This window comes from Thunnus thynnus, chromosome 18 (genome assembly GCF_963924715.1).
Source record: "Thunnus thynnus chromosome 18, fThuThy2.1, whole genome shotgun sequence".
In the NCBI taxonomy this organism is placed as follows: domain Eukaryota; kingdom Metazoa; phylum Chordata; class Actinopteri; order Scombriformes; family Scombridae; genus Thunnus; species Thunnus thynnus.
Window position 1 is genome coordinate 4,092,237 of NC_089534.1, and position 24,908 is coordinate 4,117,144.

The following is a 24,908-nucleotide window of genomic DNA, read 5'->3' on the forward strand; positions in this document are numbered from 1 at the left end:
AGGAAACACAGCTAAAACTCTTAAGTTAAAGACATAATCAATCATGAAAAAAGAATAAAAATTCCTTAAAATGGAATAAAGTGTCTTAAAGATGGTGGGATATGGCACAAAAGAAATGTTGCAAAAATCATGCTATAGAAAGGCTAGATTAAAAAGATATGTTTATAAGTGTCGTTTAAAGCTTTCAACCGAGCCTGCTTCTCTAACGTCTTCAGGTAAGGCCTTCCACAGTTATGCTCCCAAACATAATTGAAGAAAGCTGCATCTCCAGTTTTCTTTTGGGTAGGCTCATGGGTCTAAAGCAAACCTGCAGTAGAAGATCTAAGGGCTCGTGAAGGAATATAAAACAAAAAAGAGTCTGTGATGTGGCTCAGCCATAACTCATTGAGAGCTTTATAAACAACTAAGAGGACTTTAAAATTGATTCTGGATGACACAGGGAGCCAGTGTAGTTCAGCCAAGACAGGAGTGATGTGTTCTCTCTTTTTGTTTTTGTTAACAGTCTAGTCACAGAGTGCACTCTCTCAATCGACCTTTTAGGAAGACCCGTAAAAAGTGCATTGCAGTAGTCCAACTTACTCAAGACAAAAGTATGACTTAGTTTTTCAGCATCTTGCTGAGTTAGGAATAGGTGAACCTTTACAATATTTCTGAGATGAAAAAATGCTTTTTAGTCACTTTCAAAGGAGTCAGGTTACCAAATCTTTTAAAGAGCTCATCCCTCTTTGCTGTGGGGCCAATTAATAAGATTTCTGTTTTCTCCTCATTTAATTTTAAATTTTTAAAATAGTATGCTTTTGCATATACTTGCACGGCTTGTATTATTGCCATAACAGTCACACATGCTGTAGCCTTATAATAATGTTTATCTATAAAATTCATGATAGTGCTAGTCACTTATTTTCTACTGCTTTCCTTCCAATGTTGAGCTAATGATCTCACCAGCTGTGTGCTTGCTTGGTTATTTTATATCTACCTGAAAGCAAGTTGGTACTTTTGTTAATTATATAATATTGCAGGAGCCAGCTAAAAGGTGAATCATTACTGAAATATTAAACGTCCGTTTATTGTGTCTCATTTAACTATGTTTGTCTCCATATCATCTGTTAAAGTTGGATGAATTTGTGGACAAGGGACACATTTTAACATAAGAATTGCATTAGATATTGTTATTCCATGTGTATTTTATGTGCATCATCAAATCAGTGTTTAATCCTCATGCACACAAGTATGCACGTGTGTGTTTGTGTGTTTGAGCGTACAATTTTATATGTGCACATCGTAGGTGCGATACAGTGGGTGTGCTCTGACCTGACCTGTTTTGAAATCAGGTTTCCAAACAACTATTCCCCTCCCTGCCTCCCCTTGAATGTTGTTTCTTTGAAGAGAGATTTGTCCTTGTAATGTTTAACACTTGGCTGTGGCAACTTTTTAATGGCAGCCATAAAAGATCCCTCCTCTGCACCAAAACACTAATAGAGTTAAATACACCAGAAAGAGACTCATTTTGTCAGTGTACTTGCAACTTCAGGACACTTTTTTCATGGAGACGTTAAATCTTTTTCTCCAGTCCTCCAGTTCTGTCTCCCTGTTGGGGGCTCTGGTGGTCCTGCTGCTCATCTACCTCATCTTTTCCTCCAGCTTCAGCTCCCAGGAGGACAGGAAGGAACCACCTGGACCAAAACCACTTCCCCTGCTGGGTAACCTGCTGCAGCTGGACCTTAAGAAACCCTTCCACACATTACTGAAGGTGAGGAAGTGCCATAGTAGTTTTTTTTTTTTAGTTTATTGCGTCTGCTAATAATTATGTCTCTTTTTTCCTTTTTCCCGTGTTTCTGTTAAGCATAAAAAATGTCATGACAGTATGCCTCTGTTCTTAGCTTTCCAAGAAATATGGCTCAGTGTTCACTGTCTATTTGGGACCCAAGAAAGTGGTGGTCTTAGCAGGATACAAGACAGTGAAGGAGGCACTTGTCAACCATGCTGATGAGTTTGGAGAAAGAGATCCAATGCTGATTGTTGATGAATTTAATCAAGGACATGGTAAGGAATAAAAAAAAAACCTGAGCTTTTACCAAATTATGTTCCTGTTTTTATTCACTTGCATGTTTATATTCATAGTCTTTGCCCACAATCAGCTTATTAGTTTACATATATTTTGTTCAAATACGTCATCTCAGGGGTTGTATGGTCCAATGGGGATTCATGGAAAGAGATGAGGCGCTTTGCCTTGACTAACCTGAGAGACTTTGGGATGGGCAAGAAAGCATGTGAGGATAAAATCGTTGAGGAATGTCAATATCTTATAGGAGTGTTTAAGAAATTCAAAGGTAAGCATTTTCATTTTAACAACTGCAATGAAAACCAACATTTAGGACTTTAAAAACAATGATTCTTTCTCTGTTTCTGTTGTTTCAGGAGAGGCTTTTGATACGACCCGACCAATGAACTATGCAGTCTCTAATATTATCTGCTCCATGGTCTATGGCAGCAGATTTGAATATGATGATCCAGAGTTCACATCCCTGGTAGATCGAACAAACAGAATCATTCTAATTATCGGTTCCCCATCCATACAGGTATCATTTTATACTTTTGTTAAGCTTATACTTTCAGCATTGTGGTTTCAAAATATATAATACATAAAAATATTTCAAGTGAATACAAAATTTCATTTTTTACTTTCCTGGTAATTTTTTTTTTTCAACAGTTGTACAACCTGTTCCCGTGGATCGGCAAATTATTCTCTGACAGGAAGGAATTCCAGCAGTTGTCTCAGTTCAACAAGGAACAGAACCTAAAGCTTTTCAGTCATTTGAAAGAGACCCTCAATCCCCAGATGTGCAGAGGTTTTGTGGATGCCTTTCTGGTCCGAAAACAAAATCTGGAGGTTGGGAAACATATCATCACCTATCAAAATATGTTCATGCCATTATTTTAATTCTGTGTTATTTCTGTGTCCCACATTAGATAGTCATGTCCCTTATCTTTCCACAAATGAGGTCCATGTTGATTCTGGTTGTTTTATTTTTCCACTAAAACTTAGAATTGATGGCGTGCAGATATTCAAACCGGGTAGGATGGGGTTGTGTTGGGATCATTGTGGAAAAGAAAGTTCAGTGTTGAAAGTATTGTCATCTTTCTTCCCATAATTGAGAGAGGCAGGTTCATCCAGCATAGTAAATCATTTACTGGACTGAGCAGTGGGGTGACAGCTTGGGGTAAATGTTTAAACCAAGATATGTGATGTTGGGACAACTGGTGGACTGTCATATTCTGTCCATATAAAGGAGGGAGGTTTCATCCAGTTAATTGAATAATTTGAAAATGTTTTAATGGTTCTAATGCTCTCTTACAATGAGGAAAGGTTTTTTTCCATAAAGAGTGATACATAATCTGCATACAGACAGATTTTGAGGTCTATGGTTGATGTTTGAATACCTTTTTGATATTGATGTTTTGATGTACTGTAGCTTGTACCCAGTTGAGTTTTGTTGCCATGAATTCTTTTATCAGGATTGTACATCTAGAATTGCCTCTGTCATGTCTTTCTTTTTCTTTTGTAACTGATGATAGTTGACTGGTGAGAGTACTGATGGTGTTTTGCAGTGTTTTGTTTTCTTTGGTTAGCATTTGTTCTTGGCTGAATTCCAACTTCTTGCATAGTGTCTGGAATTCCATACATAAAACCTCAACCAGTGCGATTCTGGTGCACAATTTGTTTTCAATGGATATCAAGAGCAGGAAGATGTTTCTGGTGAGCTGTCAGTGCCCCTGAGCCCTGAGATCCTAGTTGGTGTTGAGTTAAGCAAGAAATCAATGTTGTCCAGGAGAAATCTAGCTGGAGAAATCAGGTTTCCATAATCCTATACCCCAACTATGGTAGCCAGGATTCTTGTTGACATGACATTTAAGAAATCAGTTTATTGGTCATTTAATGACAAGAATGGAATCCTCCACCATCATTATCAAAACAAAAACTCTGTGATTCTCAGTTAGTCATTCAAAGTAATGTTACATATCAAAGATTTAGATTAGATTTGTTTCAGTAACTGCTCTGTTTCATCTGAACATGCAGGAATCTGGGATTACCAACAGCCACTTCCACAATGAAAACCTTTTGTATACCGTCCTTAATCTCTTTGTTGCTGGAACTGATACAACAGCAACTACACTGAGATGGGCACTTCTGCTTATGGCCAAGTATCCAAAAATACAGGGTAAGGAGCCGTATGTATAAACAGCGTTCATCACTAAACAGATTTTCCAGCTTTACTGACACAAAAATCATCATAAAAACGAACAAAAACAGCAAAAGAAACAAATAAACAACATGCATTTAAACATAATTTGTCCTCACCCGCTTTCATCCTCTAGACCAGGTCCAGGAGGAGCTGAGCAGGGTGATAGGAAGTCGTCAGGTTCAGGTCGAGGACAGGAAGAACCTGCCCTTCACCAACGCCATCATCCATGAGACACAGAGACTGGCTAACATCTCCCCCATGGCTATTCCTCACAAGACCAGCCGAGACATCACCTTCCAGGGCTACTTTATTAAAAAGGTAAAATTGGGGCGTCCTTGTGGATAGGATGTTAAGATGCTGAATGTGAAATGCAAACCCAAAAACCTGTGGTTGAAATCCAGCTGTGGACTTTTGTTGCATCTCCTTCTCCCTTGTTTCCTATCTTCTGTCTACTGTAATAAAGATGTCAAAATACTTTAAAAATTACTTTAAAATCTTCTCACTGATTCCAAGTTTAACAGTAAAATAATTTGAAGTAACGCGGCTGTCGTCAGGATGCGTCCTGAGCTCCATCAAACTTCCATCAAAAAGTTCAAACTCAGGTTAGAGAAAATATTTTTTTTCTGTCATGTCACGAGGATCATCACAGTGAGTTTTCAGTTATGCAATTTACTTTATTTTTTAAATGTAACTTTAATTGATTAATTAATTTCTTTATCTTCTAAGGAGTCTTGTTGGTCATCCATACCCATCTTCATGTTCAGAATAAAAACTGTGAAATTAAAATCCAAATGTGGCAAAACTGGGCCACATGAAATATTCTCTGTAGTTGATGTATTGCTCAGCATATTAAAAGCTTTTTCAAATTCTGTGTTGTCTACAGGGGACCACAGTGTATCCTCTCCTGACATCTGTCCTCTATGATGAGAGCGAGTGGGAGCATCCTCACAGCTTTCATCCTGCCCACTTCCTGAACAAAGACGGAAAGTTTGTCAAGCGAGATGCATTCATGCCTTTTTCTGCAGGTTGGTGAATTTAATCGTCACTTCTTGATGATGTTAATGTTCTTGCAGATGAGCTAAAACATTTCTTCTGTTCTCTCTTGCAGGTCGCAGGATTTGTCTCGGAGAGAGTCTGGCCAGGATGGAGCTCTTCATCTTCTTCACCACCCTCCTGCAGCACTTTCGTTTCACTACTCCACCTGGAGTTTCAGAGGATGAGCTGGATCTGACACCACGAGTTGGCATTACCCTTAACCCTTCACCTCATAAATTGTGTGCTGTCCCCTGTATGTGAGGAGGAGGCACCAGAGGGGGACTGAGCAGTTTGACAGTAATCTCTGGCAGAGATGTGCAGACATAGTGGCTAAAATGGCTCGAACTGCTGCACCTATGCCCTTCTGGACCAAACTAATAAATATACTGTATATGATTGTAATTATTAATTATAAAATTATTTTTATTGCTGCTGCTGCCACTTTGATTATTATTACACCAAGTACAATACAATAACAACAGGTGACTGGGCTTCCAAGCTGTGTTGCTGCCTGCATTATACTCAATAATAACAATAATCAAAGCTGCAAGCAGCGATGAACGGGCCCTCACACCTCTGCGCACGTTGGGCCGCGGCGCAATCGAAGGACTTCTGTCACGGGCATTTAGATGTCTTCAGACCCGGGCTGTTTTCAGACAGCGCAAGAAGGAGTTAAACATCACTTCCTTTGTCCACTATTTTGCCTGCTGGTGGGGCTGCTTTGCTGCAATTTCGTAGGGGGCGCTATTCAGCCAGTTTGCATCACTGATGGAATATTGTCTTGTAGACGTGTTCAGGCCGGGCTCTTATCAAACATGTAAAGTTTGGTGCAGACTGGAGTATGTACAATAAAGTTATAGCAACTTCCTCTGTCATGGCAAAACATCAAATCTCAACGGTGTGAGGATGAGAATTTTCTGCAGGGTGAGAAATTTCTGTCTTGCTCACACCTGTGTCATCAAAATCATTCAAGTTTTGGGCCCATTCACTTGAATTTCAATTAATAAATTTAAAACTTTTGATGAGTTTGTGTGTAAAACAAATTAATTTCCTAATTTTCATCTGTTAGTTAACAGAACTTTATGGCTGCTGCTTAACCAGTCTGATATCATTAGCAACAATGACAAACAAGCTAACTCTCCTGGTTGTTTCTCCGGTACTTCTCTCTCCAGCCGCTCCCTTGTGGTGTCCTGCTGCTGCTGCGCTGCATAGTCCAGATCATCTCTCCCATTAGCTTAACAACAGTCCTTAACAGTCCTTCCATGGGTGTATAAAGAGTCCTTCAGGCTGCTACAACAAGCCAGCTGTTGCATTGGCTAACGTAAGGAGCTATCTACTGCTGCTACTCCGCCTTACAGTGGAGAGAATTGAAGATGAATTCTGGAAACTATCACTGGACCAACTCAATGTCAATATTGCATTCTGGTTTTTGATTGGTTAGGGAGGCTGTCCTCCCTTGGAGCATCATTTGACATGTCTCTTCCGAAGAAGAGAGAGAAAATATGTTGTATAAATATTTTTTTTATTTGCTAATGGTTTATATCAACCAAATATAATTCTTTATATTTTGATCTCCCTCTTGCCTCTTAAAAGATAGAGGGGGATCAACCTCTCCACTATGTGGAGGCTGGTCCATAACTGCTTCCACAGTTTTAGATACAGACTTCATTTGAACTTTTAGATACAGACTTCATTTGAACTTTAAATAAGTCATGAGACTTTGACCTACAAATCTTGAATTTACATGTTTTTTCTATCTTTTACTGTTTTTGAGATATTAGAGTTTGACTTATAAAGTCTTTTCTTGCTCCTCCTGCGATTTTATAATGAGTGTGTATTGCGGAATGTTTCACAGCACTGAGGGAGTGACATCACCAGGAGCAGCTGGAGAGCAGGATTTTAGAGAACACTTCTTGTGAAATATCCTCATAAATCCCATTACTTTGGCCAAATCTTACATTAAAAATCATGTATTAGTAGGAAATTTCATGGTGAATCCATTGATACGGGTTTGAAAGTGGTCAGACTTATTGTTAAGAGTTCATGCCTCCCCATTGTTTTACATTGTAAGAGTGGTGTGGCACTGTAACATTGAGGGCTTATAAAATTCAAACTGTTCCAGTTATTACAAAGTTTTAAACAATTTTTTTTCAGCATAGTGTCATAAGTCATCTAAGAAGTTTGAAGCCGATACCATTAACGCCTTTGGGGGAGATAGCGTTTGTTTGGCAGCCAAAATTGGGGCAAAGTCTTATTGTGAAAGGCTAATTTCGGACTTCCTGTTGGATTTGTGTCAGTGTATGATTTGTAGGCCAAATTAAGGGTTTAAATGGCGTAATAATAAATAAAGAAAGAAAGAAAGAAACAAACAAACAAACAAACAAACATACGAAAAACAATAGGGTCCTCTTCCTTTTGGGCTCGGTCCCTAATAACTTTATTTGTATAGTACCTTTCATACAAAATGCAGCTCAAAGTGTTTCACATTAAAGAGATAAAAAAACAAAAGAGAGACATTAAGAACATTAAACAGGAATAGAATAAAAGGAGGCAAACAAGAAAAATGGAAAACAGTGCATTGCATTAAAAGAGAGGACAAGAATAGCTTAAAAAGGAAACACAGCTAAAATTCCTAAGTAAAAGACATAATCAATCATGAAAAAAGAATAAAAATGCCTTAAAATGGAATAAAGTGTCTTAAAGATGATGGGATATGGTGCAAAAGAAATGGTGCAAAAATCATGCTATAGAAAGGCTAGGTTAAAAAGATATATTTTTAAGTGTCGTTTAAAGCTTTCAACCGAGCCTGCTTCTCTAACGTCTTCAGGTAAGGCGTTCCATAATTTGGGAGCATAATTGAAGAAAGCTGCATCTCCAGTTTTCTTTTGGGTAGGCTCATGGGTCTAAAGCAAACCTGCAGTAGAGGATCTAAGGGCTCGTGAAGGAACATAAAGCAACAGAGAGTCTGTGATGTAGCTCAGCAATAACCCATTGAGAGCTTTATAAACAACTAAGAGGACCATAAAAAGTGCATTGCAGTAGTCCAACCTACTCAAGACAAAAGTATGACTTAGTTTTTCATCATCTTGCTGAGTTAGGAATAGGTGAACCTTTACAATATTTTTGAGATGAAAGAATGCTTTTTAGTCACTTTCAAAGGAGTCAGGTTACCAAATCTTTTAAATAGCTTTTCACTCTTTGCTGTGGGGCCAATTAATAAGATTTCTGTTTTCTCCTTATTTAATATTACATTTTTAAAATAGTATGCTTTTGCGTATAGTTGCACGGCTTGTATTATTGCCTTATATAACAGTCACACATGCTGTAGCCTCACAGTAATGTTTATCTATAAAATTCATGATAATGCTAGTCACTTATTTTCCACTGCTTTCCTTCCAGTGTTGAGCTAATGATCTCACCAGCTGTGTGCTTGCTTTGTTATTTGATATCTACCTGAAAGCAAGTTGGTACTTTTGTTAATTATATAATATTGCAGCAGCCAGCTAAAAGGTGAATCATTACTGAAATATTAAACATCCAGTTATTATGTACTTTATCTCATCTAACTGTGTTTGTCTCCATATCATCTGTTAAAGTTTGATGAATTTGTGGACAATTTTAACATAACAATTGCATTAGATATTGTTATTCCATGTGTATTTTATGTGCATCATCATCAGTGTTTAATCCTCATGCACACAAGTATGCACGTGTGTGTTTGTGTGTTTGAGCGTACAATTTTATATGTGCACATCATAGGTGCGATACAGTGGGTGTGCTCTGACCTGACCTGTTTTGAAATCAGGTTTCCAAACAACTATTCCCCTCCCTGCCTCCCCTTGAATGTTGTTTCTTTGAAGAGAGATTTGTCCTTGTAATGTTTAAAACTTGGCTGTGGCAACTTTTTAATGGCAGCCATAAAAGATCCCTCCTCTGCACCAAAACACTAATAGAGTTAAATACACCAGAAGGAGACTCATTTTGTCAGTGTACTTGCAACTGCAGGACACTTTTTTCATGGAGATGTTAAATCTTTTTCTCCAGTCCTCCAGTTCTGTCTCCCTGTTGGGGGCTCTGGTGGTCCTGCTGCTCATCTACCTCATCTCTTCCTCCAGCTTCAGCTCCCAGGAGGACAGGAAGGAACCTCCTGGACCAAAACCACTTCCCCTGCTGGGTAACCTGCTGCAGCTGGACCTTAAGAAACCCTTCCACACATTACTGAAGGTGAGGAAGTGCCATAGTAGTTTTTTTTTTTTTTAGTTTGTTGTGTCTGCTAATAATTATGTCACTTTTTTCCTTTTTCCCGTGTTTCTGTGAAGCATAAAAAATGTCATGACAGTATGCCTCTGTTCCTAGCTTTCCAAGAAATATGGCTCAGTGTTCACTGTCTATTTGGGACCCAAGAAAGTGGTGGTCTTAGCAGGATACAAGACAGTGAAGGAGGCACCTGTCAACCATGCTGATGAGTTTCGAGACAGAGATCCAATGCTGATTGTTGATTAATTTAATCAAGGACATGGTAATACTTTGCCCAATCATTTTCCAATCCTTTTTTTATTGTGTACAGCCTTCAATCTGTTACTTATTTAACATATTTTATTCTAATACTTCATCTCAGGGGTTTTATGGTCCAATGGTGATTCATGGAAAGAGATGAGGCGCTTTGCCTTGACTAACCTGAGAGACTTTGGGATGGGAAAGAAGGCATGTGAGGACAAAATCATTGAGGAATGTCAATATCTTATGGAAGTGTTGAAGAACTTCGAAGGTAAGCGTTGTCATTTGGCATATAGGTTGTTGATGTATGCCAGCTGCACGATAAGCAACATTTCAGGCTTTAATTTATCATTTAGATTAATTCTGTTTCTGTTGTTTCAGGAGAAGCTTTTGATATGACCCGACCAGTGAACTATGCAGTCTCTAATATTATCTGTTCCATGGTCTATGGCAACAGATTTGAATATGATGATCCAGAGTTCACATCCCTGGTAGATAGAACAAACAGAAACAATGAACTTGTGGGCTCAACATCAATACAGGTATCATTTTAACAAGCTTTTCTGTCAAGTTTATAATTTCAGTGTAGTGACTGAAGTATATAATACATAACACATAAAACAAGGGAAAAAAGAGGAAATACTTTCATTTTCACTCTCTTTGTAAAACCTTTAAAGCTTTATTAATGTTATTTTAATCACTGACGCATATATTTTTTTATAGTTGTACAATGTCTTCCCATGGATTGGCAAATGGGTTGCTAACAGGAAGGAATTTCACAAATTGGCTGCTGCTAATAGGAAACAGAACTTGGCACTGTTAAGTCATTTGAAAGAGACCCTTAATCCACAGATGTGCAGAGGCTTTGTGGATGCCTTTCTGTTACGAAAACAGAATCTTGAGGTTGGTAAAACTGTCACCTATCACTATTATATTACATTATATTCTGGTTTATAGAGCTTGGGAATAGTGTGAATTTGACCCTCCTGGTGGAGCTGCTTAACCTGACGTGCCAGATGATGTGTGATCTTGTGAATCCAGATGCCACGCAAGGAAAGGAGCTCCTGTCCGGCTGTAAAAAAAAAAGCAGTGTATGATGCCATAGCTGAGTCCAATTAAGTACACTTAAAAGTGTCAGTGCATGCATACTCTAAAAGGCTTGATTTCTGAGTGTGCTGTTGATGTAGACTATGAAAGATGCTGAGACAGATCCAGAAAATTCTCGTAAAACAAAAACATAAGTGTAAAGTTTTACTTTTAGTTTATTGGCAAAGACATTTCAAATCTGCAAATTGATTGACAACTGATTGTCTATGAACTGTAGCATTTTTCTGTTAGAATAAAACAGTAAATCAGTATGTTGGTTTCTTTTACTAATTTAAAAAACATCCAACTTTGGGACAGATTGTTTCAGTAAATGTGCTGATAAATCTTCACCTGCAGGAGTCTGGGATTACCAACAGTCACTACCACAATGAAAACCTTTTGATATCAGTAATGAATCTGTTTGCTGCTGGCACTGAGACAACAGCTAGTACACTCAGATGGGGACTTCTGCTCATGATCAAGTATCCAAAAATACAAGGTAAATGGCTGTAGATATCCACTACTTTCATAGAACAACATACTGTCAAAGCCACACTTTGTGCTTTACCAACACAAAATCTCTCAGACCAGGTCCAGGAGGAGCTGAGCAGGGTGATAGGGAGTCGTCAGGTGCAGGTTGAGGACAGGAAGAACCTGGGTCACTTCATCAAGAAGGTCAGACTGAATAAAAGAGTGAGGCTACATGAATTCATGCATGAAAAAGCATGAATTAATTCATGTAATACCTCATGAGTTATCAGGAATGTAAGAATTAACTGTATCACATGCATGCCTTAATGCAAAAACGTTATGGTAAATGGGACATGTCATGCACATGGAACCAGGAGTGGACCACCCAAGTGCCATCATTTCACATGGTATGTGGGCCGGATCTGGGTCACAGCAATTGTGCTATCTGGGTTATAGCCTGTTTTGTACAATACTTAAGCTACTACCTACATTTTTCACACAGCCCTGCTGAATAATACAACCCTTCTCCTGGCTCTTTCATGAGACAGAAATATGAAAAGGATAATCAAAAGCACCAACTCCCTCTCAAAAACATGAAAAAAATCACTTATATCTTATATTCTCTAAAAATAACTATAATCAAGTAATTTACAAATTCAGTATAGTATTTTAATGATCATGCCTCTCAATAGCACTGCCTGTGTTTGGTTTAAATATGGTAGTTGAAGAAAATGAAAGTCTGTATGACACTTTTTGTGTAAGTGGGGGATATGCTGTGGAACCACAGTTGTATTTGGAAAGGCTCTATGTTAAATGGCATTGATTAAAAACTGGCAAAACAACACAAAATGAGGCGTGGCATCATTTTTATTTGAAGAGGACCAAAATAAATCTATTGAAACTACAGTTTTTATCCAGAGAGTACTTGGCTGGATTAACCCCAAGTCAGATGGACTTGGGCAAACAGCCAACTGGTGGCAAAGTGTAGAAACCAAACTCAAACAGTCATAAAGCTGATCACATACAGATCAAAGATCATTTAGACACTCTGATAGTGCTATGGATGTATGCCAGATGATTAGAATTACATTTGAAGTACACTGATAAGAGCTTTCCAGCTTCCTCCAAAACCAATAGAAAACAAGTTCAACCTTGAAAAGGGAACACTTTGTAATTTTATAACACATTTAAATGTATGATACACAATGTGCACCGTCATGTTAGAAAGGAAACAGATGTTCAGTGTTTTATGATGTTGTATTACGAAATGTTTTTTATGTACTGGGCATAAAAAGTATTTTAGATCTGCTTGCACTGGTGAGAGTTACAGGAAGTTCAGAGTTCTGACACAACAGGGAGGAACATGAAACTGTCTTTCTTCATTTTTCGAAACGACACAAAGAGACACATGAAGCAATGACTTGACAAAGAGAGTAAGACTTCAGTGTGGGAATGGCCAACATAACCAGCAAAACATGTTGTGCAGTAAAGGATAGCTTAACAAATTTAAAAAGACAGCTCAATACAACTGATTAACAACACAGTACAGTAGAAGAACAACATAAAAAATGTGTAAATACCAGTGGTAAACTTCTGTTGTAACCTTATTTTTCCGTGACTAACATCATTTATGGAGAAAAGAACACCATATATATACCTTGCCTACATTATTTACATCCTGCATTGGCTTTTTTTATTGGTCTGCTTCATGTGATACACTGTACCAATGACTGATCAACACGTGAACACAATCAATCAATCAATCAGACTTTTTTTAGACTTTTATTATTTGTATAGCACTTTTCATACAAGCAAAATGCTTGTATGTATTGCTTCACACAATAAACAATAACCCCCCACCGCCCCACATCCACACACAAAGCGATAAATGACTTGGTAATTAATAAAGCACTCAATAATAATAGCACTCAATAATAACAGGAACAGAGGAAACATTATCATAAATCTCATCAATTTCCAATGAGGACACACCAGAGGCAGGATTAGAAATAGATAAATAGATGAAACTCAAAAACTCACAAATACTGTACCCGGTCATGTTATATGTGATATTTTTTGACTTAATTAATTGTTGAAGATTACCTTAATGCTTTACTGAGGATTATAGGATATATTAGAATTCTTGGAGAATTTGAGGCAAACTTATGATTTGTGCCATATAAATAAAATTTACTTGATTTGACAGACATTTTTGTTAAAAAAGTATAGTTACTTAGACCTAGACTTAGCATAGTTCAGTTCACCCAACAACAGTTCATTTCAACACAGATGCTTGAAAATTTCAGAGTGAATATTTAGTCACCTTTGTTCTTTTAGTTACATTTTAGTTACGGTTCTTATCAGACATGGAATATGGAATATTGAAGCTATGATCATATTGTAATGCAGTACTGAGCAAAGATTACCTCGATGCATTCAAGGACACTCAGATTTCACCCTTTAAATACAAGACACCACCAGTTCTCCAGTTTGCTTATTGATTGTCCTCTTGGGTTAATTTTCTAACTGTTCATGAATAAAATGCTTATTAGTAGTTTACTCTCAAATGTTTGAGTGTCCTTGAAAACATCGCCAAGGAAAATAAAATAAAATGGTTCCTGCTCTCAGTTGCATTAAAATTTTAACTTAAATAATCAGTGATGATAAGGTAAAGGCAATGGATTTCTTTTGAAGTACTGTTAACAGTATCCTGATCAAAATTAACTGCGCAGTGTTGTATAGTCCCCTGAAATAATGCATTATCAGTTGTTTTTAATCAGTTATTTGAATCCAAGATTCAGAAAATAAGTTGAAACACTGCATAAAAAAATAACAATAATAAATAAACTAACAACTGACTAACAATAAACTAATTTGTTTTATTTAATTTTTTTACTGGATATCACAGCAATGCTAATGTTATATGACACAAAATTACAACAAACTGAAGTACTGCAACTGTCAAAACATAAAAAAACATAAACATAAACACAATAAGAAAGGGTCATAGTCCACCATATACAATGTAAAAACCCAAGTCGGGGAACCTGTGGATGCTATACTTTGATATGTTCACAAAAAATGGACACATTCGACTAGTTTGGATGAGTATTTTCGTTGCAACTTGTAAAACTAAACTGATGGAAATAACACAATGTTCAACATGTAAATGCAATCTATCGTTAGAACGTGTCATGTCACTTGTTATAAGAGACAATGATGCTGTCAATTTCCTCTATTTAAAATCATACACTGGCTAAGTAATGGATCACAAAGCTCTTCTGCCATCATCTCAATAGAACAATCATCTTAATGCTGAGCAAAGCAAATCCAACAAAAACTAGAAACAACTACTCAACGTTTGATGATCCAACTGTCCGCTCCCTTACAGACAGAAAACACTCAGCAGGTTTTATGAATGCACCTACATTATGATTAGTCTCATTTCTTCTTCCTCTTTCCTCTCATTTATTGTTAATCACTGACATAGTTGTAGATCCTGCTGGGATCATCGTCTGCTTCCATCATCGCCGGAGTCTTGACTGTAGAATAAGTCACCTCCTCCTCCTTCACCTGTATAACACAAAGCAGAGGTTTATTTATTAAGCAGAAGACTGTTAACTGCAAAACTGTCTACTGTATGTTTGCAAAACAATCCTGATTGTATATTATACATGATATATACTGTATTATTACACTTGATTGTTGGACATCTCATTACAAAACCATGGGCATTAATATGCAATCCAACTAAAGATGTTGAATGGGGTTGAGGCTCTGTGCCGGCCATAGTCAAGTTCTTCAACACCAAACTGGGAAAACCGTTTCTTTATGGACCCAGCTTTGTGCTCAGGGTAATTGTCATGTTGAAAAAGGAAATGTCCCTTCCCTAAATGTTACTGCAAAGTTGAAAGCACAGTAAAATGTTGCTGTATTCTGCATTATTATTAAAGGGGAAGTAATGTGCGCATTTGCAGGTCTATATTTATATTCTGGGGCTCTACTGGAATATCTTTGCATGATTTATAGTTAAAAACTGCTTATTTATCTTATACTGGTCCTCTATGCAGCCCCTCAGTTCAGCCTCTGTCTGAAACAGGTCATTTTAGCTTCTGTCTCTTTAAGGCCCGCCTCCAGATGAGCCCACTCTGTTCTGATTGGTTAGTTTCCAGAAGCTTTGGCCTGTTCCAGAGGCTACATAAACCAACAGTAGTAGCAGGATTTCACTTCTTTTTCTCCTTCTTTACTTGAAATGTAAACTGATATGGAAATTCGTACATGGTTGAGCCTGAATCCAATCCAAAATATGCAAAGATAAGTGCAAATGAAGCGTTCAGAGCAGGCTGAAGCCCTCTACATGCAGGAAGCATTTTTTCATATGCTCACCTCAAGTTTTGGAAATTTGACCATGTTTAACACAGACATCCAAAATCATAAAAAGCATGTTACGTCCCCTTTAAGATTTTTCCTTCATTGGAACTCAGCTCCAGTTTAAAAGTACAAAAACTGTGTGGACAGGTGTTTTTTATTTTTGGCAATATAGTATAAATTTTAGATGGGACCATTATTAACGTACAATACATAAAGGTGTGGTTAGTCACTCACCTTTTCCTTGGAAGCTGTCTTTTGATTGGCATGGTTAACAGTGACATAGGTCAGACTGCCATCTGGCTCATCCTGAGGTTCCTGAGGATCCTGTGGTTTATAGAGTATGAACAGAAAGTTCACATTACCTGCCTGTATTTATCAAGTACAGTATTGTTTCCCAACCTGATGTGAAAATACATTTCTTTTTGAATGCGTTACTTAACTTTGCTTTTACAGTAAAGACAAATGTACTTTAAATAACTGTGTTGCTGCAGTACACTTTCTGGCCACCAGTGGCAGCACTGAGCACAGATATGCATCATTGGTGATCTAATGTTTTTACATGAAACTGATGAAAGAAAAGTAAAATTACACACCATCTTAGATTCTACATAGACTGAGGAATTCATCTCCACCTCTCAATGTAAATTATGATTTTGTTACTTTACATACATACATGATGTTAATTTAATCCTTGATGTTTTTTTTTATTTTCTACAGCACTGACGAGCATTAAATGGCACATGTTGCTTCACTCCTGTAGCCACCCAGGACTGTGATACATAATATGGCGGCCCTACATCAGGTGTTAACCACCAAGAAACTGAAATCCAATCATGTGAATTTACTCTGTTGCAGCGAGAGAATCCACATTCATTTAATAGAACTGGATCTTGCATCATGAAACAGGCCAGAGGCTGCATATGTGTCTGTCTATCATATTAGAAAATATTAAATATATTTGAAAATACATTTTACTCACAGGGGGATTGACTGTTTTTGGAAAATCTGGAACAAAAGGGAAGGTAAAATTTCAAGATTAGTCTTTAATATCATCATTTTGTACAGTAGACATGTTATTATTAACATTGTGGCAATGGAAAGACAAAAAATGTTTATATCTGTGTGCAAGCTACATTAATAGTATTAGTACTTATGCTTCATGCTACACTGTGGAAGTCTTACCAACCAAATTGCAATATTCAGTAAATACCATAAATGATCAGAATCACATATGAACATTAAACAAAGAATAAACACAATAACCAGTGATGTTTAACCAGTGCCAATCAGCTCACAGTCCAGTCAGGAAGCCACAAATGAAATATCATGCTCTGATATTTGAAAATAAATAGTTGCTGTTAAATATGTAAATATGTTAAGTTATTTTAATAAAGATTCACATAGTCCAGTCATAGCTCAGGCTGAATTGTTACTCATCTCGTCTCATATTGTATTGTATCACATCTCATTTAACATTTAACTCATATTGTGTATTAAGTATATCATATTATATTTAAGCAAATACCGCACATGCTCTTTTTTACTGACCTTCTGTCACTGTGTGTCTCTTTCTGAATTTGATGAAGACAGCAATGATGACGACCACCACCACCACCACCCCGACCACTGCACCAGTGATGATGTAAAGAGAGGGACCTGTGTTCAGAGGATACAATTAACCAATGATATCAAATTCATTACAAAACATACAAACATGTGACACCTCACCTTAAACTATAGAATCTATTGACTCCATACATGAGATTTATGATTTACATGTGAACAATCAAATACACTTTTTTTTTTACAATTATTGATTTTTCTTGCTCTAGTTTGATTTTTCTGACCAGTCATATCATTTCCCACCTGTGCATGTGACCTTTTCAGAATCTTAGTCTTCAGAATCTTATCAAAGTTTTTTCTCTTTGTCATTTCAAACCCAGCAGTGTATCTGTTAGGCTGAACATTATCTTACTTGTATTGGACTTGTCTGTCTGATCATCATTTGTCCCTTCTGTGAAGACAGGTGTGTAGTCAACCTCTATCCGGACTTTATTCCTCTCATCAACCACCTGGCAGGTGTATCTTCTGTTGTGGCCACTCTGACGCTTCACAGTCAGAACAGAAACACAGTTTGTCTGTCTGATGAACTCGTATCCGACACCTTCATCAAGCAGCACAGTGCCTGTCTCATTCAGCCAGCGGATGCTGTCTGTTCGACAAGGACCGAGGCCGCTGTATCTCAGCAGAGAACACTCTAATGTAACATTTCCGTCAGCATCTGGTGGAGATGGCGAGACTGAAAGAAAAAAGTAAAAACTTTTTTTTCATGTTTATACCTAACTAATGTCAGTGTTGCTGATTTAACATGTAACTTGTGATATCAGGGGAAAATTCAGTTTCACTGAAAAGAACTGAAGTGAAATGGAGGAAAACTGAGCTGAACTGAATCAGGACCTATCCATGGTGTTTCCTTGTGTAAGACAAGCTGGCTCAAGCTGAATATAAGTACATTATGAATAACCTGTATTGTTTAACAGCCAAAATAACAACAAATGACCTGTAATGAACTCTGGGTCTCTGCAGTGGTGGATGGGGACTTTACTCCAATGCCATCCGTGCACGCTTTGGTCATATGTACATGACTTTGACACAAAGTATAGCTGAGGTGAAGGGGAATGTCTGATTGGACAAATTAACATCTTGACTTTATGATGGCAATAGATGAAGGATCACCAAGATTATTTTATTTTTTCTTGTGGGAAACATGAATGACTGTATCAAATGTCATGGCGATCCATCCAATAGTTGTTGAGATATTTCAGTCTGGACCAAAGTGGCCAGACCAGGGTTTTATACTCTACTTCTACTCCCCCTTAGTTTGGGAGAGCTCCGTCATACTGAACCCTCCACCTGAGCTTGGAAACAGAGTTGGGGTGGACAGGGTGAAGGTGTAGTAGCTGGTTAGAGATTGGCCTCTGTGCACCTGTCAGCTGACAACATCTGGCACCACATGCCATCTGAATTAAACATAGTTCAACTGTTTAATCTCAGTGATAAATGAGACTCACTTGTCATTACAGTTAGATGCACATTAATGTCCATTTTATTGGCCTGTCGACAGGTGTAGTAACCAACATCCTCAGCAATGATGTTGTTGATGACCAGAGAGCAGTTAGTGTCCAGACTCATCCTGGCAGCTCGGGCTGAGTTCTTCACAACATTTCCATTCTTAACCAGATTAAATGTCTGAGACAGATCTTTGTTGTAAAGCCAGTAAACTGTGGAACAAACTCTGTCAGAGGATGAAACATTGTCACAGGGCAGAATGGCCTCATCTCCAGGTCTGTGGTAGAAATGGATTACTCCACTGATGCCTGGTTGAAAGAAATCACGTTTTGTAAGCAAAGACACATTACATTTAAAATCATCTGCATTTTACTTTTGCAACCACAGGGAGAGAATGTGTCAACCTACACCATCTAGTGGTGGTGTTTATAAGAGAGAATCGTTGTCAATTATGTCTCAATGATTCAGTAAATTGTGGGTTCTTTGGGATATATAAATATTAAAACCAGATAAGTTTGGTTTGTGAAATCACCACAGAGTTAATCAAAATAAACAAAAGTTGATTCAGATTAAATCTGCTGATCTGATGTTTTGGTTTGGTTTGTGTGTCCTTTTATCATTCTGTGCATTGTATGTACTAACTGTATATTATATTATAATGTTAATGTCTGCATATTCTATCAGATGGACAGAGTTTGAAGGACAGGTTGGCATTTTTTCAAGTCTGTCTTAAATGCCATAATCATTCCTCCTGTTCATACTGACCATTAGAAGATCCCTTCATAATGCACTTACAATGTAAGTGATGGGGGACAAAATCCACAGTCCTCTTTCTGTACAAAAATCTATTTAAAAGTTTATCTGAAGCTAATATGAAGCTTCAGCATCCAAATGAGTCAAATCAAGTAGATATCTTTCAACGTTAGTCTTTTTAGTGGCAAAGTCCCTCTTTCTGTTACTATACTTCCACTGCAGTTCAACTGGGAAACACTGTCCGAGGAAACACAAAGAGGGAATTTGATGCTAAACAGACTGTAAATGTGTCAGATATCCACTTGATATGACTAACTCAGACTGCTGAAGCCTCAAGCTTCACATCAACTTTTAAATGACTGTGTGGACACACTGTGGATTTTTGCCTCCATCACTTACATTGAAAGCACATTTGAAGGGGATCTTTTAATAGCCAGTATGAACAGGAGGAATAATTCCGGCGAGGAAAACCTCTTTCACTGTTCATATGGACACCTGACTGCTGTTTTAAGACACACTTGAACAATTGTGAACTTGTCCTTTAAAGGAACCACAGAGAGAACAGAGAGTGAACAGACTATTTGATCTAGTTTATACATTTGAAAATACATGTAAATCTAATCTGACTCATAATTGCTGTACTTTTTATTTTCTCACACAAATATTTGTATATTTTCTTACATTTTTACATTCCAGAAAGGTTAGTAAAGCTTATTAAAGGAGCAGCTAAAGCAGGAAAATAGTGACAAATAGTTCCTTGTAGCAATTTTCACCCCAACTGTTATTTAAAAGCAATCAAACATTTACATTTAAATAATAAAACACTGCTTTACCTTCAAACTGAAGCACCACAATAAGAATTAATTCCAGTAGAGCCATTCTCCGTCAGCAGGCAGAAGTTGTCTGCCGTTTCTCCTCTGCTACAGATCTGTTTGTGATGGCGCTGTTTCCTCTTTGTGGTTGACTTTCTGAGCAAAAATGACAACATCACCCACCACCCAACCTGTTGTAAGTCCTACAGAGTAATGAGTTACAACACTTCTGTTTGTGTGTTGTACATTTAGACAGCAGAGCAAGAGACTCAATTATACCAAACTTGTTTTTCACAAACTGCTGTTGTGTCATTTTTTGAAATTATAAATAAATTCCTTTTTAATAGCACCCTACCTCGTTACTTTGATATACATCTTGAACAGAACAACACAAACAGCTAATAATTTAACAAATGCCATGTTTTAAATGATTGATGGTGCATTTAAAGTGACTTGACTGAACAAACATACATGTCATATACTACAGATGTAGTTTATCCAAAAGTCGACAGCAGATTCTACAAAAATCTTCATTCTGTCCATGTACAATCTTTTTCTGAAGTGAAATCTTGTATCTCCAAATATCAAGATGCTGAAAACTAAAAAGATAATCTTGAATAATGGAGAAGTTGTAAAAGTTGCGAAATTAAAAGAGGAAGTGCTTGTTTGGTGAGAAACAAAAAAAGAATAAAAAGACTATTAAAACGTCAGTTCTTATTTCTTGACAGAACAAGATCTGAATATCTATAATACATATATTGATGGCCGAAGAGCAAAACCTCCTATCTGAAAAATGCACTTTTTTGAGAAAACTAAAAAAAAACTTGTGATGGGTAAAGTTTTAGTTCAGTAGTCAGTGCAGTCGTCTATGATCTGGGAGACTCTAGTTTGAGACCCGCTGTGTGGACCTCCTTCGTAAGGTAGTTTATTCATGAACACTTTAATTTTCTAAAATTAAAAGCGCAATAAAAACAAAAACAGGATTTTTAGGCCTTTTTCCACTTTTATTCAAATACAAATACAAATAATTTTGCTGCCTCAACAAATATAGATATAAATACAAATACTGGGCTCTCTGCACATACCTAGTATGTGTCAAAATAACATAAAAGCAATAAAAAAAGGCTCACAGTCCACCCCCTACAATGTTGAATCCCAAGGTGGGGCATATTTGGATGCTACCGAATGTTCACAAAAGAAGTGCGAAATTTTTTTTTTCCCAGAACAAGAACTCATTTGACTATTTATGGTGATTTTTTTTAGCTGCAACTTGCAAAACTGAACTGCTGGAAATAACGCGTTGTTTTGTGGTCAATTTGCTTACCTAAAAAGACGGAGTCCATCAGTAGAACTTGTAATTTCACTTGTTATAAGCGGCGATGATGCTGCCGATTTCCTCTATTTAAAATCATACACTAAGTAATGGATAACAAAGCTCTTCTGCCATCATCTTAATAGAATGATCATCTTAATGCAGAGCAAAGCAAGTCAAACAAAAACTAGAAACAACTACTCAATGTTTGATGATCCCACTGTCAGCTCCCTTACAGACAGAAAACACTCAGCAGGTTTTATGACTGCACCTACATTATGATTAGTCTCATTTCCTCTTCCTCTTTCCTCTCATTTATTTTTGTTCGTTGACATAGCTGTAGATCTTGCTGGGATCTGCTTCCATCGTCACCGTAGTCTTGACTGTAGAATAAGTCACCCCCTCCTCCTTCACCTGTATAACACAAAGCAGAGGTTTATTTATTAAGCAGAAGACTGTTAACTGCAAAACTGTCTACTGTATGTGTGCAAAACAATCCTGATTGTATATTATACATAATATATACTGTATTATTACACCTATATATGATTACTGGACATCTCATTACAAAACCATGGGCACTAATATGCAATCCAACTAAAGATGTTGAATGGGGTTGAGGCTCTGTGCCGGCCATAGTCAAGTTCTTCAACACCAAACTGGGAAAACCATTTCTTTATGGACCCAGCTTTGTGCTCAGGGTAATTGTCATGTTGAAACAGGAAATGTCTCTTCTCTAAACTGTTACCACAAAGTTGAAAGTACACTAAAATATTGCTGTATTCTGCATTATTATTAAAGGGGAAGTAATATGCGCATTTGCAGGTCTATATTTATATTCTGGGGCTCTATTGGAATATCCTTGCATGATTTACAGTTAAAAGCTCCTTATTTATCTTATACTGGCTCTTTATGCAGCCCCTCAATTCAGCCTCTGTCTGAAACAGGTCATTTTAGCTCCTGTCTCTTTAAGGCCCCCCTCCAGATGAGCCCTCTCTTTTCTGATTGGTTAGTTCCCAGAAGCTTTGGCTGGCTCCAAAGGCTACATAAACCAACAGTAGTAGCAGGATTTCACTTCTTTTGGAAACTAAAATGGAAATTCATACATGTTTGAGCCTGAATCCGATCCAAAATATGCGAGGATAAGTAGAGGTAACAGTGCAAATGAAGCGTCCGGAGCAGGCTGAAGTCCTTGACATGCAAGGAGCATTTTTACATATGCTCACCTCAAGTTTTGGAAGTTTGTCCATGTTTAACATGGACATCCAATATCATAAAAAGTATGTAATGTCCCCTTTAAGGTTTTTCTTTCAGTGGAACTCAGGGATCTAGCCCAAACCATCATAAACAGTCCCAGATTAAAAATACAAAAAATGTGTGGACAGCTGTTTGTTTACTTTTGGCAATATAGCATAAATTTTAGATGGGACCATTATTAATGTACAATACATAAAGGTGTGGTTAGTAGAGATGTGCAGAGAGCCCAGTATTTGTATCTATATTTGTTGAGGCAGCAAAATTATTTGTATCTGTATTTGTATTTGAATAAAAGTCGAAAGAGGTTTAAAAATCCTGTTTTTGTTTTTACTACATTTTTAATTTTAGAAAATTAAAGTGTTACAATAAGTGTTCATGAATAAACTACCCTACGAAGGAAGTCGTCTCGAAATGGAGTCTCCCAGAGCTAAAACTTCATTCATTGCCTCATTGTATACAGACCTCTACCTATTTATACACCCATAACACAGAGTCAGCACACCATGTAACATGTAGGGAAGAACTTCAAAGGCGATTCTTGCTTTGCACTTTTCATTTATTGCCTTTTTCACAACCTAACTTTGTGGAAAGGAGAAGGGGAACAACAGGTTATGGAGAGTCCCTTGGGAGCACTTTGCATGTGTCAGTAGTTCAGCTTTATCTCTGAGGAACACCCCCAGCTCCGGGAGGGATGTCCAAATTAGGAAATGTGCATCATGTAGCAGGTGGATGTTGAAACCTGATGATAGACGTAACAGCGGAGCAGAGGAGAGAGACTGAGATAACAATGTAATCGACCTGCGAGCTGGTATTTGACATGTTTTGAGTTTTTTTTCTTTCCAAAAACAAATGATTTTTTTAAAATATTTGTATGAAACAAATATTCATTAAAAAAAAAAAAAAAAAAAAACCCACTATTTGTGCGCTGCCAAATAACATATTTGTAATCATGCACATCCTTAGTGGTCAGTCACTTACCTTTTTCTTGGAAGTTGTCTCTTGATTGGCATGGTTAACAGTGACATAGGTCAGACTGCCATCTGGCTCATCCTGAGGTTCCTGAGGATCCTGTGGTTTATAAAGTATCAACAGAAAGTTCACATTACCTGCCTGTATTTATCAAGTACAGTATTGTTTCCCAACCTGATGTGAAAATACATTTCTTTTTGAATGCGTTACTTAACTTTGCTTTTACAGTAAAGACAAATGTACTTTAAATAACTGTGTTGCTGCAGTACACTTTCTGGCCACCAGTGGCAGCACTGAGCACAAATATGCATCATTGGTGATCTATTGTTTTTACATGAAACTGATGAAAGAAAGTAAAATTACACACCATCTTAGATTCTACATAGACTGAGGAATTCATCACCACTTCTCAGTGTAAATCATGGTTTTGGTACTTTACATACATACGTGAAGTTAATTTAATCTTTGATGTTTTTTTATTTTCTACATTCATCCATTGTGGAGCTTGATGAACATTAAACGACACGTGTTGCTTCTCTCCTATAGCCATCCAGGACTGTGATACATAATATGGCGGCCCTACATCAGGTGTTAACCACCAAGACACCAAACTACAATCATGTGAATTTACTCTGTTGCAGCGAGAGAATCCACATTCATTTAAATGAATTGGATTTGGTCTTTGGTGGTTTCAGAGTTATCCGGATAGAGTTTTACTGCATGATTCAGATACTGTAATTTAATTTTCTTGCATCATGAAACAGGCAAGAGGCTGTATATGTGTTTATCTATCATATTAGAAAATATTAAATATATTTGAAAATACAGTTTACTCACAGGGGGATTGACTGTTTTTGGAAAATCTGGAACAAAAGGGAAGGTAAAATTTCAAGATTAGTTTTCAAATATCATCATTCTGTACAGTAGACATTTTATTATTAACATTGTGGCAATGGAAAGACAAAAAATGTTTATATCTGTGTGCAAGGTACATTAATAGTATTAGTACTTATGCTTCATGCAACACTGTGG

General features: G+C 37.2%; 1 protein-coding gene and 1 pseudogene across 2 annotated transcripts; both read left to right on the forward strand.

Annotated features, from left to right (window-relative positions):
- The first annotated feature begins 1,430 nt into the window (after window positions 1-1,430).
- LOC137169231 (cytochrome P450 2K1-like) lies at window positions 1,431-6,299 on the forward strand. 2 transcript variants are annotated; one of them, XM_067572286.1, is made up of 9 exons: window positions 1,433-1,750; window positions 1,881-2,043; window positions 2,181-2,330; window positions 2,419-2,579; window positions 2,711-2,890; window positions 4,079-4,220; window positions 4,378-4,562; window positions 5,128-5,269; window positions 5,353-6,299. In XM_067572286.1, exons 1-9 carry the CDS (start codon window positions 1,544-1,546, stop codon window positions 5,538-5,540), a joined length of 1,518 nt encoding a protein of 505 aa, XP_067428387.1. In that variant the 5' UTR covers window positions 1,433-1,543; the 3' UTR covers window positions 5,541-6,299. The 2 variants fall into 2 exon arrangements, with proteins under 2 accessions (XP_067428388.1, XP_067428387.1); XM_067572287.1 differs by lacking the exon at window positions 2,181-2,330 and having other exon boundaries at window positions 1,431-1,750.
- A 1,321-nt stretch (window positions 6,300-7,620) lies between these two features.
- LOC137169515 (cytochrome P450 2K4-like) lies at window positions 7,621-17,814 on the forward strand (annotated as a pseudogene).
- The last annotated feature ends 7,094 nt before the right edge of the window (window positions 17,815-24,908 follow it).